Source organism: Eschscholzia californica, unplaced genomic scaffold (genome assembly GCF_041429995.1).
Source record: "Eschscholzia californica isolate CP2 unplaced genomic scaffold, dmEscCali1.0.p SCAF_5, whole genome shotgun sequence".
Lineage (NCBI taxonomy): Eukaryota > Viridiplantae > Streptophyta > Magnoliopsida > Ranunculales > Papaveraceae > Eschscholzia > Eschscholzia californica.
Genome location: NW_028238472.1, coordinates 2,785,450 through 2,803,516, shown reverse-complemented (window position 1 = coordinate 2,803,516; position 18,067 = coordinate 2,785,450). Strand labels below are relative to the sequence as shown.

The 18,067-nt window shown below is 37.1% G+C and overlaps 4 protein-coding genes across 5 annotated transcripts; all 4 read left to right on the top strand.

The window, feature by feature from the left end:
• The first annotated feature begins 553 nt into the window (after positions 1-553).
• Positions 554-3,969, top strand: LOC147536229 (reticulon-like protein B17). 2 transcript variants are annotated; one of them, XM_086644829.1, is made up of 8 exons: positions 554-1,213; positions 1,325-1,484; positions 1,574-1,648; positions 2,186-2,327; positions 2,426-2,495; positions 3,071-3,136; positions 3,243-3,365; positions 3,476-3,969. In XM_086644829.1, the coding sequence occupies exons 1-8, from the start codon at positions 658-660 to the stop codon at positions 3,715-3,717; spliced, it is 1,434 nt and encodes a 477-aa protein (XP_086500955.1). In that variant the 5' UTR covers positions 554-657; the 3' UTR covers positions 3,718-3,969. The 2 variants fall into 2 exon arrangements, with proteins under 2 accessions (XP_086500955.1, XP_086500956.1); XM_086644830.1 differs by having other exon boundaries at positions 592-1,213; positions 1,331-1,484.
• A 1,223-nt stretch (positions 3,970-5,192) lies between these two features.
• LOC147536228 (uncharacterized) lies at positions 5,193-7,340 on the top strand. The gene is made up of 5 exons (XM_086643799.1): positions 5,193-5,507; positions 5,855-5,957; positions 6,072-6,161; positions 6,262-6,367; positions 7,053-7,340. The coding sequence occupies exons 1-5, from the start codon at positions 5,434-5,436 to the stop codon at positions 7,112-7,114; spliced, it is 435 nt and encodes a 144-aa protein (XP_086499925.1). The 5' UTR covers positions 5,193-5,433; the 3' UTR covers positions 7,115-7,340.
• Positions 7,341-10,043: 2,703 nt separating this feature from the next.
• LOC147536227 (uncharacterized) lies at positions 10,044-12,116 on the top strand. The gene is made up of 5 exons (XM_086643800.1): positions 10,044-10,391; positions 10,753-10,855; positions 10,963-11,052; positions 11,137-11,242; positions 11,873-12,116. Exons 1-5 carry the CDS (start codon positions 10,318-10,320, stop codon positions 11,908-11,910), a joined length of 411 nt encoding a protein of 136 aa, XP_086499926.1. The 5' UTR covers positions 10,044-10,317; the 3' UTR covers positions 11,911-12,116.
• A 2,225-nt stretch (positions 12,117-14,341) lies between these two features.
• On the top strand, positions 14,342-16,373 carry LOC147536226 (uncharacterized). The gene is made up of 5 exons (XM_086644828.1): positions 14,342-14,626; positions 14,927-15,029; positions 15,137-15,226; positions 15,280-15,391; positions 16,101-16,373. The coding sequence occupies exons 1-5, from the start codon at positions 14,496-14,498 to the stop codon at positions 16,160-16,162; spliced, it is 498 nt and encodes a 165-aa protein (XP_086500954.1). The 5' UTR covers positions 14,342-14,495; the 3' UTR covers positions 16,163-16,373.
• The last annotated feature ends 1,694 nt before the right edge of the window (positions 16,374-18,067 follow it).

Genomic DNA, 18,067 nt, shown 5'->3' with positions numbered 1-18,067 from the left:
TCGGTAATCCCGACCGGCTGATGTGTGGGGCATACCGGCATAGATTAAATTTTCTCTCGTCTATGCCTGACACATCAGTTGACACATCAGTTGACACATCAGTCGGCCGAGATTCAATCGGGAGATGTGTCGGGCATAACATCACGACTGATAAACTATTCTAAAGACCATTCTAAACTAATTTATCTTTATTTATACTCTTTATAACGCAAATGAATAAATGAAGAATATCAACCCCACCAAGTATGAAGTATTGTATGTTTCTTGTTTTTGTTTGTTCACATTGTCTGACATGAATCTGAATCATCTTAATCAAATGGTCGCAAATCAACCCAAATAAGTTTGTAGATGAGTTAAAAATAACGAGTGAGACAAAAACAAATAGTCTGAAATCTCATTAGGTTAATTCAAACTTTGAGTCAGATACGGGATGGGACTTACAAAAAACAAACCCCAGAATCCAATCCATTTAAAGATTCAAGACTGGCACGTGAAAGGAATCAAACTGCAATTAACAAAGTTTTATTGTTACCGTTGGTTGTCAGCAACCCTTGTCCATTTGAAAATAGAAATTTAAGAACTATCAAATAAACCAACCCATTCTAAAAAAATCACAAACTTTTCTTGAATCAAATCATCAAATTATTCAAAAACCATATGGATTTTTCATCACCCAAATCTCCATTAATTCAATATGAAGAACCTAAATTAAGCAATAAATCATCTACTTCCATTTCCAATTTCAATGGAGATGAAGATCATTCACAACTCTCACTTGATTTTCACAACATTTCATCTTCTCCTAAGAAAATAAATCAATCGAAATCTCGTGTTAATCGTCGTTGCCCTGATTCTCTTCCTCTTCAAGAGATTGTTCTTCTTTCTCCTCCTCCATATCGAAAACCCAAAACAAGACAATCTAATGAGAAGATTGAAGTGATAGAGAAAGAACAAGAAGAAGAACCCATTGAGTTGGGTAGTTCTAGGGAAAAATGCAAAATTAAAGCTACTGCTCCTCCAATGGGTTCACTTGGCTGTTGTGGTTCTCCTAGAGTTAATGGTCGAAGATCGAGAAGACGATTAGAGCAAGAGAATAGAGATGAAAGAGAAATGGGTATTGGAGATGAGACTGTAAAACCCAGAAAGAAACGGCAAAGTCATCGATCTCGTAAAGAGAAATTGAGTTTGATTAATTCTTCAAGTTCATCCCCAAGTATGATTACCTACTCTCTCTATTACTCTGTTTCTCTATCTATCACTCTATTTATTTCACTAGCCATATTCAATTTTGATGCTAATTTGAAGTTTTGATTGATAATTTTAGAATTAGAAACTGAAAATGAAGAACAGAGTAGATTAAATAACATCAAGAAGATGATATCTGATCTGATAATGTGGAAAGATGTATCAAAATCAAGCCTTTGGTTTGGATTTGGGTGTTTATGTTTCTTATCTTCTTTTTCTACTCAAGGAATAAAATACAGGTAACTTATTATTTTTCACTAGTTCTTCAATTGCACTGGTACCCCACTTTCAATCTTCAAACTATTAACAGTTCTGTTAATTTTTGCAGTATTTTCTCTGGATTATCTCATTTGGGTCTTCTGTTTTTAGCTTTATCATTTTTCTGCAACTCCTACTCCCAAAGGTAACCTTTTCTTTCATCTCTCTCACCTAGGGATGGGAATCGGGCGGGGCGGGGTATCCCACGGGCAATTTTGTCAATGGGCCGGTAGCCCCGGGCGATTATGTCATTGGGCCGGGCAGGTAGCCCTTGACAATTATATCGTTGCCTCCAGAGTGTTGGAGTGCCAATGCTCGTTCCAGTCAAGCTCTAACGTCTGTCAACGGACTTTTTTAATCTCGCCCGGATGAGGCGCCAAAAAGGCGCAGCCCAAAATGGGCTCGCCCATAAGCACCTCCAAAATGGTCTCATCAGGCAAGCACAAATGGGAGGGCTCAGGCGAATGACTAGACAAGGCATTCTACCCGTGCCTAGTCCACTAATTCTAGCAGCCAGACGGGTGGTGGCTATCTCAGGAACCGGGCACCGATCGACTTAATCAGCCTCGGGCGACCATGAATGAGTTCAGTCTGGCAGATTCTTTTCAGCCCTACTCACCATGTTTTCTTTTCGAGATTTTTGTTTTTCTTTCGGCTAAGAAATGTTTTTTTTCTCTTTCAGGAATGGCAATGAGCAGAAATCTGATTTTGAACTCAAAGAAGATAACATAGTAAGGGCAGCTAGAAAATTGTTTCCATTAGTAAACCTTATAATAGCAAAGACAAAGGAACTTTTCTCAGGCGAGCCATCAATGACTCTCAAAGTAAATATACAACTGATGTATTCTCATTCTTATTGATCTTGTTCGAGACTTATCGATGGATGTCAGTAACAACTCAATTTCTATCATTGGGTTCTCAGGTTGCACCTTTTCTTCTCTTTGGAGCTGAGTACGGTTATCTTTTAACCCTTGGGAGGCTTTGTTCAATCGGTAAGAGCTAAAATCTAAAGGTTTACAAATTGGGTTTTGTTTGTTCTTCATTTTGTTGATGACCCAAGTCCTTTCAGCTGCCGTTATTGTTCCCGCGTTTACACCCACACTCAAGGGGTTATATGAGTTAGCACCAACAACTCAGACTCTAGACACTCCCATAAGCGATGCGGGACTATCACGACTCTATCTTCACGGACAAGCCAACAACGACTATGTTCCCAATATGTCCCTTACTTTTGCTTAATAGGCCTAATACATCCCAAGGAGACAAGCCTTCCCAATGCCTCAACAGTTATTAAGCTTGAGCTAATACCACTCTAGACACTCCCTTAAGCTATGTATGGCTATCATATCCTAAAACTTAGAGATACAATAGATGCACTCGACTCTAGTACCATTTGCGGCGACAACCCAAGTCCTAGCTAACACCGATAGTTACCTTACTTTAGCGGTTTGACCCAAACCCAATGAATACAAGATTTTGCTTCTGTCATAATTTCCGGGAGCCCACAAAAAAGGCGTTGACTCTACATTTACGAAAATTTGTGATAATGTCCTATGATCTTTGGCAGGATTTTTACTCAGCTTCACTACCCCGAAACTCTACTCTTGCTATTCTATACAGATAAATAGAAAAGGTATAAAAATACTTGCTCATTATTCGAATTGCTCTTGGATATAGGTAGCTGCATTTTCTTTAATTTAAGATCCTTACACGAATATAACCATATTTTGGTGAACCAGTTGAGCTTTTGAGTGGATGGGTACTAGAAGCATGGAGAGCTTGCTCTCATAAGAAGATTGTTGCAGTTTCAGCAACATTAGCCTTTTGGAACCTTTCAAGTATAAGAACAAGAATTTTTTCAGGTGGGTATATTTGTAGCAAATTTCCTTTCAAGTATATTTTCTTTGAAGGGAATGTAGAATCTGCTTACTGCACGGTGATTCTTATTAATTTCGCAAAATTCCTTTTGCAGCATTTGTTTGTATGGTAGTACTTCGATGCAGACGACAAAACATGAAAGTCGATATAAAAGGTGGAGAAGATGAAGGAGAAGGGAAAACGGAAGTTGAAGTTAGACGACGACAACACATGAAAGCTGATATAGAAGGCGGAGAAGAGGAACGAAAACGGGAAATGGAAGTTGAAGTTGAAGGAGAAAGAGAAGAACGAGGAAAGAGTTTGATGGTAATAGAAAAGGATGAATTACACAAATGAGGAATCTTCATATTGTAATCGGATAGCAAATGGACCAAGTTTGCCCCTAAATACATTGTGTCTTGGTTTAGCTTTCTTAATGCAAGGGACAATAGCAAATGAACTAGTTCAGGTTGATTTTGATTTTCCATTGTAATTGGGTAAGCTTAAGCTCGCATAATATAGTTCGAGCTCTAAACCATGAGACCTGAGGTTTCACATGGAATTCTTGTCGAAATTTCGTTTTCTTAAAATTTGAGGAACTACATGTCATCCTATTGTAATCTCTGTACCTGCAATGGGGTATTTGTGGCTTTAGAGCTTTCAAAATAATCTCGTGCGTATCCAAAATTTGGGTGGAAAAATCTCTGAGCTACGAACGCCACCACCTTCAACTACCATTTCTCTTTCTTTCTATCTTCCTCTATGATGATCCAAGAAAATGGTCATCATATTGAATCCAAAAGAAGTCTACAACTCAAGCCTAAAATTGGGGGTCAGTACTATTGTGTTAGGCGCCAAAGTCTTACACTGCTTCAAAGACATTAAGGTCTTCCCTGTGATTTCAGAGAATACAAAGGGGTCCACGTAAGTTAGGTTGATACCTCAATCCCGAAATATGGGATAAAAAAGTGACTAATTCTTTACCGACTTAATCCTAAATTTATCTAAGATCTCATTCAGTGAGGGTCTTAAGTATTCAAATAACTTGGGATACAAGAGTTTCACGAAGAACAAACTTCCCCCACAAGATAAATACGAAACTCAATCTATCCAAAATACTGAGTGTGCTATAAAGGAACCTACATCTATCAAATATATTGAGATAAGGAATCCTAATATCTCACAACTACGAAATATAAATTTTAATCCAACACAGTGGATCGCAACCGTCTCATCAACACCGTCTTTTGAGAATCGGCTAAAGAAGCCTATAAAAGGTATCAAACTCGCATTGAACAAGACAAAATCACAACAACGGTATCAACAACGAATACCATCAACCAACAGTCCATTTTCTAAACTTAGATGACTTAATATTCATTATTTTAATTGCAAGAACACACTAACTGGTTTGAGATGGAAGAGGTTTCTGAGTTTAATGTAGGTTTCATGCTAGTTCGTGAGGAGCAGCCCGAGATTCAACGAAGCAATCTCTTACCAGTTCGAGATTCAACAAAACAGTCTCTCATCCCGAATGATAAACGTAAAAACAAATGTTGACATCACCACTTCCTCACACTCTGCTTAAACTATCTTTCTCGTCGACTTTTTCTCCATCTGTGAAAGCTTCAACTTTGAGCTTCTATGGAATGGTGGGTGGAGACGAATAGACTTCTTAGTGAAGAGTCACCGACTGTCGACGACCCTACGATGACGACCGATGTGAACAAAAACAACAGGTGGTTAGAGACATCCTAGATTTTTCCACCCATAATCTAAGAAGGTGAGAGATTATATATTGGGAGCCCCAAAGCCACTTCCTTTCCCTCCCCAAACCAGCGTCCTCAGTGCTTAACATTAACGGAAGTTTGTTAATACTGCTAAAAGAATCATAATTAGGCTAATCCCTTTTTTGATCAACATAATTAGGCTAATCCCTTTTTGATCAACATAATTAGGCTAATCACAGGCTATAAAATCCATTCATTTTCTTCTCCAAAAATCATTTCATGCTTTTACGAAGATATAGAGAGAGAGAAAGAGAGAGAGAGAGAGAAGCTTCACAGTCGTCAAATGGGGTTCGATCGTCTATCTTTCGTTATTAGGGTTCTCATCGCTTGTGTGTTCCTGGTTGCTGCGTGGAGTGGGTAAGTTCTTCTTCTCTCTCTCTCTCTCCTTGTTTTTCAAGTTAGGGTTTACTTTTTACAGATTAGGAGTTTTCTCAAAGAAACTGGTGTTATTGATGTTAATGGCGTGATTTTCTTTCTCTCTCTAACACTCTGTTTTCAAGTTAGGTTTACTTTTTACACAGATTATGGTGGGTTTTTTTTTTAAGAAACTCGTGTTATTGATGCTAATGGCATGATTCTCTCGCTCTCTCTCTCTCTCACTCTGTTTATCAAATTAGGGTTTACTTTTTACAGATTAGGGTTTTTTTCTTATATAAACTAGTGTTATTGATGTTAATGGCGTGATGATTACTTGTTTTACTCAGTGATGAGGAGAGAAACGAATACGCTCCTGGTTTGAAATTTATGGCAACAGTGGGAAGTACCGGCTTCATCATTGGTGGTGGAATTGGTTCAACTTGTCAACTTGTAAGTAATTTTTCTTAAACCCTAAAAAACCCTAAACCCTAAACTATATAAACCAAGTTTGTAGTATTTCATTCTGTTCTTACTTGTATTATGCTATGGCTTCTTATTATGCAGCTACCTTGTTGGTTTTATCTTACTCCTACCTTGGCTGATGTCTATAATTCTGGTATCAGTGATCCCATAATATTCATCAAGTTTACTCGGGTATTTGATTTTTTTTTTTAAGATCAAATCGTTCTTCTTCTTTTGTTTTCTATGATAAAATCGTATGATTATTCATTCACCTTTCGTTGTTTGTTTTCAGAATTTGGTGATTTTGTGCTATTTACTATTGTTCTCATTGAAGGCGTTTTTCGCCCGTAACGAGAGCTTGAAAACCAAAGACGGGTTGCAATCGTTTTTAGCTGAGGGTAAGTAATCTTCTTACTGACATTTAGTTATTTATGATTGTCTGGTGTAGTTTTTTGAAGTTTCAATTTTCGATATTCAATTGTACCTTCTTGCATTTAGTTATTTCTCGATGTCTAGTTTGAACCCATTCAGATTTCACATCTGAATTCGAGGAAACACAAATATATCACCTGATCATTTTAGCAAACTCGGGTGTTCGTTCAAGATACATAATTCGTTCATATCATTGTTGGACCTTGCATTTGTGGTTTGGCCTAGTCTAAGGTTTGGCCGAGTAACTCTGTTGAATTTTATTTGCATATAACACTAACTAGGCTAACTAACTCGGCTCGGGATCGGCCAAGCCGAATCCAAGTTTAAGAGCTTTGATTCAAAATCAAAATTGTATCTAACCTAAACAGATATGTGCCTGGCCGAGTCTAAGGTTTGCCCGAGTAACTCAGCTGACTCGCTGTAGTCTGAGGGCTGACACTTCTTCCACTTCAGAATTTGAACTTTATATGCATATAACCCTAACTATATAGGCTGAGTAACTCGGCTCGGGATCTGACAAGCCGAGTCCGAGTTTAACAGCTTAGATTCAAAATCAAAATAGTATCTAACCTAGACAGAGATGTTTTAGTAGTGATATTTCAATTGACAACCCTTGTTAGAGATATTCTGATATGGCTTGGCTTGTTGCAGAGAAAGTCGCAGCTACAGCCGCAGAGGGATCTCCTCCGATGGCACCGACTGTGAAGGTATAGTGAAGGATTGACTGTTAACCAAGCTTCTTCAAATACAGAGTTTTTTGTTGGTACTGTAAATTTGATAAGACTACTGTATGAGGAAGTATGTTTAGAACATGTAGGTAGGTCTAACCGAAGGCTCGAACAATTTTATGTTTAGAATTTTGAAGAAATTGTAAGCTGGGATATTCCACTTTTAACTACCCTCATTTTATATATTACTTGATGCTTTACCCTTTTTAAATCCTTCATTCTATAGTCACTACATGTATAAAACAATAACACTGAGCCACTTTACATAAATGGCCTTTTTGCAAAAGACCAGCGCTGTGGGGAAAGCTAAATAGTTTCCGGAGTGCGAAGACTTGGTAAAAAATTAGTCAATTTTGTTTGACAATTTTATTTTGTAAGATGTTATGGGGAAATAAAAACCTTCACCTCACTTCACTCTCTCTCTTCCATCTCATCTCTTCTCTCTGCCACCTCATCTTCTTGCCACTTCATCATCTTCACTGGCAAAGACCGGCCAATTTTCCGGTCGACGACCTTCAAACATAAACATTTTTTTTACTCTCCTCTCTCTCTCTAAACTCCGGCGAAGGGGGTTTCCCTTTGCTGAAGGTCGTCCGGCAGACCTTCCAGATCTGCCGGAACAGACCTTCCAGATGAAGAAAAAAAGATTTTTTTTAGAGAGAGATGAACACATTTTTTTTTCATGGTCGTCGGCTAGAAATTTTCGGCCAGCGACTTTGTTGGAGAAGAGAGAGGTGAGGTGGTGAGAGAGGTGAGGTGGAAAATTTCCCCATAAAATATATTTTCCCGGAAAATTTCCAAATTTTACATATTCCCTTTGAAATTTCACACCCCGAAAACTATTTAGCTTTCCCCGAAGCGCTGGCCTTGCAAAATAGTTTACTATGAAAGTGCGATGCTTCCTAGCCCTCCACATGAATTTAGATTTAGACGAGTGAGATCCAAACAATGACAAAACAACGCCTAGTTGTGTGAATCTTTTTGGGAAAATTAGAAACTTCAACACAATTTTGAGAAAACGACGTTAAAATTACAATCTTCGACCCAATCCTTATTCTACAAGGGGCCTATAGAATAACTTAATAAGCACAGCCTACAAAATAGACTTTCAACTCATAGCATCTGAGCATGATTTTTATTCCCGTTGTGAAGCTCCTTTCTTGACATGGTTGAAAACATAGCTACAGCAGTCGATAACATCGCGACAGATAGTTGAAAGCATGGCTACAACAATCGATAACATCGATTTGATCACTATAATGTGAGGAGTAGTTTCTCCATTTATCATACACATACCGGAAACTTATAAAGAAAATGATTAACCAAAAATACAATGAAATCTATTAACACTTGTTTTCTTATCAAATTATTTCTAGATTCCTTGGAACAGTATTCTGTAGAGTGGATTTCTTATTGAAGGACAATTTTGTCATCATCACTTTCCTTAGACTCTGCTTAAACTATCTTTTTCTCTTCGACTCTCATTTTTTCTCCCTCTGAGGCTTTCGTGGAAGCTTCAAATTTGAGCTTCCATGGAATGGTGGGTGGAGACGAGTGGATTTCTTATTGAAGAGTCACTGGCTGTTGTTGGTCAAAGACATCCAAGATTTTCCACCCATAACGTAAGAAGCCTAAGGGTCTGTTTGTTACGTGAGAATGTGTGAGTAAGAAAATCCAACATTTTCTAATGGGTAAGAAAATCAATTCTTTCACATGTGAAATTAAGCTTTTAACTGTTTGGTAGGGATGTAGGAAAACTGAGGGAGTGCCTTTAGAATTTAGTGTATCGTAAACTTTTACAAGAGTGACTTTAGAATTTAGTGCATTGTTACTTTTTTGGAGGTGCATTTAGAATTTTGGTCTTCATCTTTCCTAAAAAAAGAGGTGCCTTTAGATTTTTATGGAGGTGCCTTTAAAATTTATTGCATTGTTACTTTTTTTGGTTATTTCCCTAATGGCCCCCAATTTTGTGACTAGCTTCCCGCCTGGCCCCCTACTTTACGAGAAATATCCATATGGCCCCCTCCCGTTATAACACCGTCACTCTCTCTCCTCCATCATGTTTTCTCTCTCTGCCAACTCACGCCACATCATCTGTTACGCCACCTCATCACCTTCTCCGGCAGAGGTCGCCGGCCGGCCAAATTTCGGAAGAGATTATATATTGGGAGCCCTAAAGCCAGTTCCTTTCCCTCCCCAAAGTAGTATTTAACACTAATGGAAGTTGGTTAATAATGTTAAAAGAATCATAATTAGGCTAATCATAGCCAGGCTATATTATCCCATTCATCTCCAAAAATCATTCTCAAAAAGGAACTCTAATATCTCACAACCACGAAATAGAAATTTTAATCCAATACAGTGGATCGCAACCGTCTCATCAACACCGTCTATTAAGAACCAGCTAAAGAAGCCTATAAAAGGTATCAAACTCGCCTTGAACAAGACAAAATCACAACAACGGTATCAACAACGAATACCATCAACCAACGGTCCATTTTCTAAACTTAGATGACTTAATATTCATTATTTTAATTGCAAGAACACCCTATCTGGTTTGAGAGTGGAAGAGGTTTCTGAGTTCAAGGTAGGTTTCATGCTAGTTCGTGAGGAGCAGTTTGAGATTCAACGAAGCAATCTCTTGCCAGTTCGAGATTCAACAAAGCAGTCTCTCATCATGAATGATAAACGTGAAAACAAATTTTGACATCACCACTCCCCTCACACACTGCTTAAACTATCTTTCTCTTCGACTTTTTCTCCATCTGTGAAGCTTTCGTGAAAGCTTCAACTTTGAGCTTCTATGGAATGGTGGGTGGAGACGAATGAATTTCTTATTGAAGAGTCACCGACTGTCGACGACCCTACGATGACGACCAATGTGAACAAAAACAACGGATGGTTAGAGACATCCAAGATTTTTCCACCCATAATGTAAGAAGCCGAGAGATTATATATTGGGAGCCCCAAAGCCACTTCCTTTCCCTCCCCAAACCAGCGTCCTCAGTACTTCACATTAACGGAAGTTTGTTAATACTGTTAAAAGAATCATAATTAGGCTAATCCCTTTTTGATCAACATAATTAGGCTAATCACAGACTATAAAATCCATTCATCTTCTTCTCCAAAAATCATTTCATGCTTTTACGAAGATAGAGAGAGAGAGAGAGAAGCTTCAGAGTCGTCAAATGGGGTTCGGTCGTCTATCTTTCGTTATTAGGGTTCTCATCGCTTGTGTGTTCCTGGTTGCTGCGTGGAGTGGGTAAGTTCTTCTTCTTCTCTCTCTCTCTCTCTCTCCTTGTTTTTCAAGTTAGGGTTTACTTTTTACAGATTAGGAGTTTTCTCAAAGAAACTGGTGTTATTGATTTTAATGGCGTGATTTTCTCTCTCTCTAACACTCTGTTTTTCCAAGTTAGGGTTTACTTTTTACACAGATTATGGTGGTTTTCTTTAAAGAAACTCGTGTTATTGATGTTAATGGCATGATTCTCTCTCTCTCTCTCACTCTGTTTATAAAATTAGGGTTTACTTTTTACAGATTAGGGTTTTTTTCTTATATAAACTAGTGTTATTGATGTTAATGGCGTGATGATTACTTGATTGTTCTGATTTATTTCACTCAGGTTTAATGTTGAAGGTGATGGGGAGAGAGTCTTGAAAGTTATGGCAACAGTGGGAAGTATTGGCTTCATCATTGATGGTGGAACTGGTTCAACTTGTCAACTTGTATGTAATTTTCCTTAAACCCTAAAAACCCCTAAACTATATAAACCAAGTTGGTAGTATTTCATTTTGTTCTTACTAGTATTATGCTATGGCTTCTTATTATGCAGATGGCTTGTTGGTTTTATCTTACTCCTACCTTGGTTGATGTCTATAGTTCTGGTATCAGTGATCTCAAAATTTTCATCAAGATTACTCGGGTATTCGAATTTTTTAGATCGTTCTTTTGTTTTCTGTGATAAAATCGTATGATTATTAACCTTCGTTTTGTTTGTTGTTTTCAGAATTTGGTGATTTATTGCTATTTACTATGGGTCACATTGAAGTTGATTTTCGCCCGTAAAGAGAGCTTGAAAACCAAAGACGGGTTGCAGTCGTTTTTAGCTGAGGGTAAGTAATCGTCTTACTGACATTTAGTTATTTATGATTGTCTGGTGTAGTTTTTTGAAGTTTCAATTTTCGATATTCAATTTTACCTTATTGCATTTAGTTATTTCTCGATGTCTAGTTTGAACCCATTCAGATTTCACACCTGATAATTTTAGCAAACTCGGGTGTTCGTTCAAGATACATAATTCGTTCATATCACTGTTGGACCTTGCATTTGTGGTTTGGCCGAGTAACTCGGGTGAATTTTATTTGCATATAACACTTAACTAGGCTAACTCGGATCGGGATCGGCCGAGTCCGAGTTTAAGAGCTTTGATTCAAAATCAAAATTGTATCTAACCTAAACAGATATGTGGCTGGCCGAGTCTAAGGTTTGCCCGAGTAACTCAGCTGACTCGGCCGAGTCTGAGGGTCGAGACTTCTTCTACTTCAGAATTTGAACTTTATATGCATATAACCCTAACTATATGGGCCGAGTAACTTGGCTTGGGATCTGACAAGCCGATACCGAGTTTAACAGCTTAGATTCAAAACCAAAATAGTATCTAACCTGGACAGAGATGTTTAATAGTGATATTTCAATTGACAACCCTAGTTAGAGATATTCTGATATGGCTTGGCTTGTTGCAGAGAACGTCGCAGCGATGCCAGCAACTGTGAAGGTATAGTGAAGGATTGACTGTTAACCAAGCTTCTTCAAATACAGAGTTTTTTTGTTGGTACTGTAAATTTGTCAAGACTACCGTATGAGGAAGTATGTTTAGAACATGTAGGTAGGTCTAACCGAAGTGTCGAACAATTTTATGTTTAGAATTTTGAAGAAACTGTAAGCTGGGATATTTCACTTTTAACTACAATCGATTTATATTTTACATGATGCTTGACACTTTTTAATTCGTTCGTTTCATAGTAACTACATGTATAAAACAATAATATTAAGCAACTTTACATAAATGGCATACAATTTACAAGGCCGTTTAGTTGAATTTAGATTTAGACGAGTAAGATCCAGACAATGAGAAAACAACGTTTAGTTGTGTTAATCTTTGTAGTAAAATTAGAATCTTCGACCCAATCTTTACTCTACCAGGGGCCTATATATATAATCACAGCCTACAAAATAGACTTTCGAGTCATAGAATTTGAGCACGACTTTTATTCCTATTGTGAAGCTCCTTTCTTGCCATGGTTGAAAACATAGCTATAGCAATCGATATTATCGCTACAGATAGTTGAAAACATGGCTACAGCAATCGATAACATCGAGAGGAGTAGTTTCTCCATTTATCATACACGTACCCAAAACTTAAAAAGAAAATAATTAACCAAAACTACAATGAAATCTAATAACACTTGTTTTCTTATCAAATTATTTCTAGATTCCTTATTGAAGAACAAATTTTGACATCATCATTTTCCTCACACTCTACTTCAACTATTTTTTCTCTTCGACTTTCTCGTTTATTTATCCCTCTCTGGAGCTTTTGTGGAAGCTTCAACTTTGAACTTCCTTGGAATAGTGGGCGGAGACGAGTGGATTTCTTGGAGAAGAGTCACCAATTTTTTTTTTTTGTTGACAGACCAATTGTGGGTTAGAGACACCTGGGTTATGTTTGATAATAATTTGGGAAAAAGAAAAAAAAATAGTGAAAATTTTACTCTGAGAAATATTTACTCTGAGAAAATTTTACTCTAAAATTATTTTCATATTTTTACTTTTTGTTTTGCTAAGAGAGAAAAAATAGCTTTCCAATGACTGATTTTCAAAGAAAAAAGATTTCAATCTGAAAGTTATGTATAAAGCAATAGTACCTTCAAGTTCTATTACTCCTAAATTCTTATATACCATTGGTTTATTTTTTGTTGTTGAAGTGTACCATTGGTTTATTGGATTGTGAGAATTAGATATGCTTATAGCCAAAGAGGAATTATGTTGTAAAGAAAGTGATTAGTATGATCACCATTGTACTTTTAACTATTACTTAAAACATCAAATTTGTGTAGGATTGAGATATCTCACAAACTAAAAAGCCTTTAATCAAATAAGAAAATGAGAAGGGAAAACTACAATGGTATAGAGATATGTTGTTCGAGGGTCAATAACTACAGTACTCATCTTCATGACGCATTAACGCCTTGTAATGAATAACGTAGATCATAGTCGAATTCAAAAAAAAAAAAAAATTGTTTGTATGGGTTACCATTAAGGAAATTGAAGTAGGCTCTGTTTGGAATTCTATATAATTTCATGTTGGGATTTTATGGAATAAGTTACCTCTAGATCAGTTTCATAAAATTCCTTCATGTAAGAACATACCTTGACATTAGTAATCCTGACAATTTGATTTCTTAGGTAACCCCACAACTATGAAACATTCTGATTCATCGGATCTGGAAGCCCTTGCTATGATCCCCTTCTCCCGCAGGTGAAAGAAGATTTTAGAGAGAAGAGAGATCCTAATAGCTCACAACTACGAAAAAGAAATTTCAATCCAACACGGTGGATCTCAACCGCCTCATCAACACGGTCTATTGACAATCGGCTAAAGAAGCTTATAAAAGGTATCAAACTCGCCTTAAACAAGCCAAAATCACAAACACGGTATCAACAACGAATACCATCAACCAAAATGTCCATTTTCTAAACTCAGATCACTTAATATTCATTATTTTAATTGCAAGAACACCCTAACTGGCTTGAGAGTGAAAGAGATTTCTGAGTTTAATGTCGGTTTCACGCCTGTTCGTGAAGAATAGTTCGAGATTCAACGAAACAATCTCTCATGCCTAATGATAGCGGAAAGAAAAAAATTGACATCATCACTCCCCTCACACTCTGCTTAAACTTTCTTTTTCTCTTCGACTTTCTCGTTTTTTTTGTCCCTCTCTGAAGCTTTTATGGAAGCTTCAAATTCTTCCATGGAATAGTGGGTGGAGATGAGTGGATTTTTTTATTGAAGAGTTGCCGACTATCGAACTTACGATGACGACCGATTTGAACAAAAACAACTGGAAGTTACAGACATCCAAGATTTTTCCACCCATCTTCTAAGGAGCCCGAGAGATTATATATATATTGGGAGGCCCAAAGCCACTATTAAGCAGCTCTGAGTAACTTTTAACACTAATGGAAGTTGGTTAATACTGTTAAAAGGAATCATAATTAGGCTAATCTTTTTTTTGATCAACATAATTAGGGATAGTCACAGACTATATAAATCCCCCATTCATCTTCTTCTCTAAAAATCATTTCATGCTTGCTTTTACAAAGTTAGAGAGAGAAAGAGAGAGAGAGAAGGTTGACAGTAGTCGTCAAATGGAGTATGATCGTTTCGTTATTAGGGTTCTCATCGCTTGTGTGTTCCTGGTTTCTGCGTGGAGTGAGTAAGTTCTTCTTCTCTCTCTCTCTCTGTTTTCAAAATCAGGGTTTACATTTTACAGATAAGAGTTTTCTCTAAGAAACTGGTGTTATTGATGTTAATGGCGTGACTCTCTCTCTCTATAACTCTCTGTTTTTCAAGTTAGGGTTTACTTTTTACACAGATTAGGGTGCGTTTTTCGTAAAGAAACTCGTGTTATTAATGTTAATGGCACGATTCTCTCTCTCACTCTGTTTTTCTAATTAGGGTTTACTTTTTTATTGATGTTAATGGCGTGTTGATTGTTCTGATTTATTTTACTCAGTGATGAGGAGAGAATCCGTTATGCTCCTGGTTTGAAAGTTGTTGGAACAGTGGGAAGTATCGGATTCATCATTGGTGGTGGAATTACTTCAGCTGGTCAACTTGTATGTATTTTTTCCTTAAACCCTAAAAACCCTAAACTATATAAACCATGTTTTTAGTATTTCATTCTGTTCTTACTGGTATTATGCTATGGCTTCTTATTATGCAGATAGGTTGTTGGTTTTATCTTACTCCTACCTTGAGTTATATCTACAATTCTGGTATCAGTGATCCCAAAATTTTCATCATGTTCACTCAGGTATTCGGATTTTGTAGATCAAATCATTCACCTTTTGTTTTGTTTGTTTTTAGAATTTGGTGATTCTGTGCTATTTACTATGGGTCTCACGGAAGGCGATTTTCTTTCCTTTATATGAAGCCCGTAACAAGAGCTCGAACGGGTTGGAACCGTTAATAGCCGAGAGTAAGTAATCGTCTTATTGACATTTAGTTATTTAGTGTAGTTTTTTAAGTTTCAATTTTCGATATTCAATTTTACCTTATGGCATTTAGTTATTTCTCGATGTCTAGTTTGAACCCCATTCAGATTTCATATCTGAATTCGATGAAACACATATATAACCTGATTATTTTAGCGAACTCGGGTGTTCGTTCAAGATTCATAAGTCGTTCATATCACCGTTGGACCTTGCATTTGTGGTTTGGCCGAGTATAAGGTTTGCCCTAGTAACTTGGCTGACTCGGCCAAGTCTCAGGGCTGAAACTTCTTCTACTTCAAAATTTGAACTTTATTTGCATACAACCCTAACTAGGTTGAGTAACTCGGATCGGGATTGGCCAAGCCGACTCCGAGTTTAACAACTTACATTCAAAATCAAAATAGCATATAACCTAGACAGAGATGTGCCTGGCTGAGTGTACGGTTTGCCCGAGTAACTCAGCTGACTTGCTGTAGTCTGAGGGCTGAGACTTCTTCTACTTCAGAATTTGAACTTTATATTCATATAACCCTAACTGTATAGGTCGGCTCGCGATCTGACAAGCCGAGTCCGAGTTTAACAGCTTAGATTCAAAATCAAAATAGTATCTAACCTAGACAGAGATATTTAGTAGTGATATTTCAATTGACAACCCTAGTTAGAGATATTCTAATATGGCTAGGCTTGTTGCAGAGAACGTCGCAGCTAAAGCCGCAGAGGGATCTCCTCCGATGGCAGCGACAGTGAAGGTATAGTGAAGGATTGACTGTTAACCAAGCTTCTTCAAATACAGAGTTTTTTTTGTTGGTACTGTAAATTTGTCAAGACTACTGTATGAGGAGGAAGTATGTTTAGAACATGTAGGTAGGTCTAACCGAAGTCCCGAACAATTTTATGTTTAGAATTTTGAAGAAATTGTAAGCTGGGATATTCCACTTTTTACTACCATCGATTTACATATTACTTCATGCTTGACACTTTTTAAATCGTTCATTCGATAGTACTTTAGAATCTTCGACCCAATCCTTACTCTACCAGGGGCCTATATAGTCACAGCCTACAAAATACTCTCATGTCATAGAATTTGAGCATGACTTTTATTGCCATTGTGAAGCTTCTTTCTTGCCATGGCGAAAAGGGAAACAACCAAGGACTTGTCAGATAGTTGCAAACATAGCTACAGCAATTGATAACATCGATTTGATCACTATAATCAGAGGAGTATTTTCTCAATATATCATACAAGTACCAAAACCTTAAAAAGATGATCAACCAAGACTACAGTGAAATCTAACAACGTCAAATTATTTCTAGATTCCTTGAAACAGTTTCAGATTGAATTTTGTCAATTGAAAACAACTTCCGCTCGTATTCATGGTTCATTCGTCATGCATCATCAATGGAAGCTGTTGGAAACAAGAATTATCATATTAATTCTTTTATGATCTCACACACCAACCGCCATATGAAAATTTGATCTAGACAATTTCGATTTGATAACACCAAAAATCTTAATACATGATAAACCAAAATGAAAAGAAAGAGAGGAAGCATTGCTAAAACGAACATCTTCTGGTTTTAGTTTCTGGAGAAGCACAATTATGTTGAATAACTCAACAAGTAACACAAATGAAACTTCCATAAAGCAATATGTAAGTTTGATATCTACTGGTTTCAGAGGTAAGCACAATTGTGTAAAAATCTAGGGTTTATTTCTTATACAACTAAGGTTCGCTATGATTCAACAATTACTCGATGATTATCAAATCGGAAGTTTTACTTGATTAATGGAAGCAAAGCGTAATTAGAAAGTTTAATCTTAGCCTACGGAGAAGTAAATAAAAACTCCTAGCAGAACAAAAAGAAACCAAGGTTGAATTTAAGATCACACCGATTTTTATGTTACAAAATTCTCAGCTACAACAGGCGGGGACAGCACCAAAAAACTACAAGAACATAAGGGTATAGAAAATTTAAATCCTACCCTAATCAAATCCTAATGTAGTTATGTAGTGTGACCGTTTCACCAAGCCTATCCGATATCCATTCGGAAACAACTACTCTATGTATTCTTGATGATTTCAAACAACTCTTATACTTGGTTTCAGAAGATCTTACTTAGCAATTTTACTAAAGGAAAACCTAACGAAGTTACAAATGCAGCTAAAGCCTATGCATTTGGGGTTGCCCGGTCCACCTGATAACTCGTGGATCATATCAGGACAAGGGTACACCAAGCCAGTTTCATGTCGATCCACCAAGTCAAGGATTTCTAACGTAAGACAGAGATACATTTTATGCAATATGTATATACATATACATAGTTTGAAGAGCGAAGATTACTAGATGATTCCGATTGCTAAAACGAAGTACTAGAGTCTAGAGGCAAGTACTATTAGAAGAACCAAAACTCCTTTCTAAGTAAAGATTCGTACTTCATCTTCTAAACTTTTAAGACTCTCTCTACGTCTGTCAATAGATAGACGAGTATCCGTATCTGAAATATCCAAACATAGACTCTCTCCGCTCTAGGCAGATATCCGTATCCAATCTGTATTGATATCCGAAAGTTCAATATACGATATTTTATTGGAAATCGGATAGTTTTCAGATATACACGAAACGGACTCCGTTCCGTTAAAGCATCAATTGACACCCCT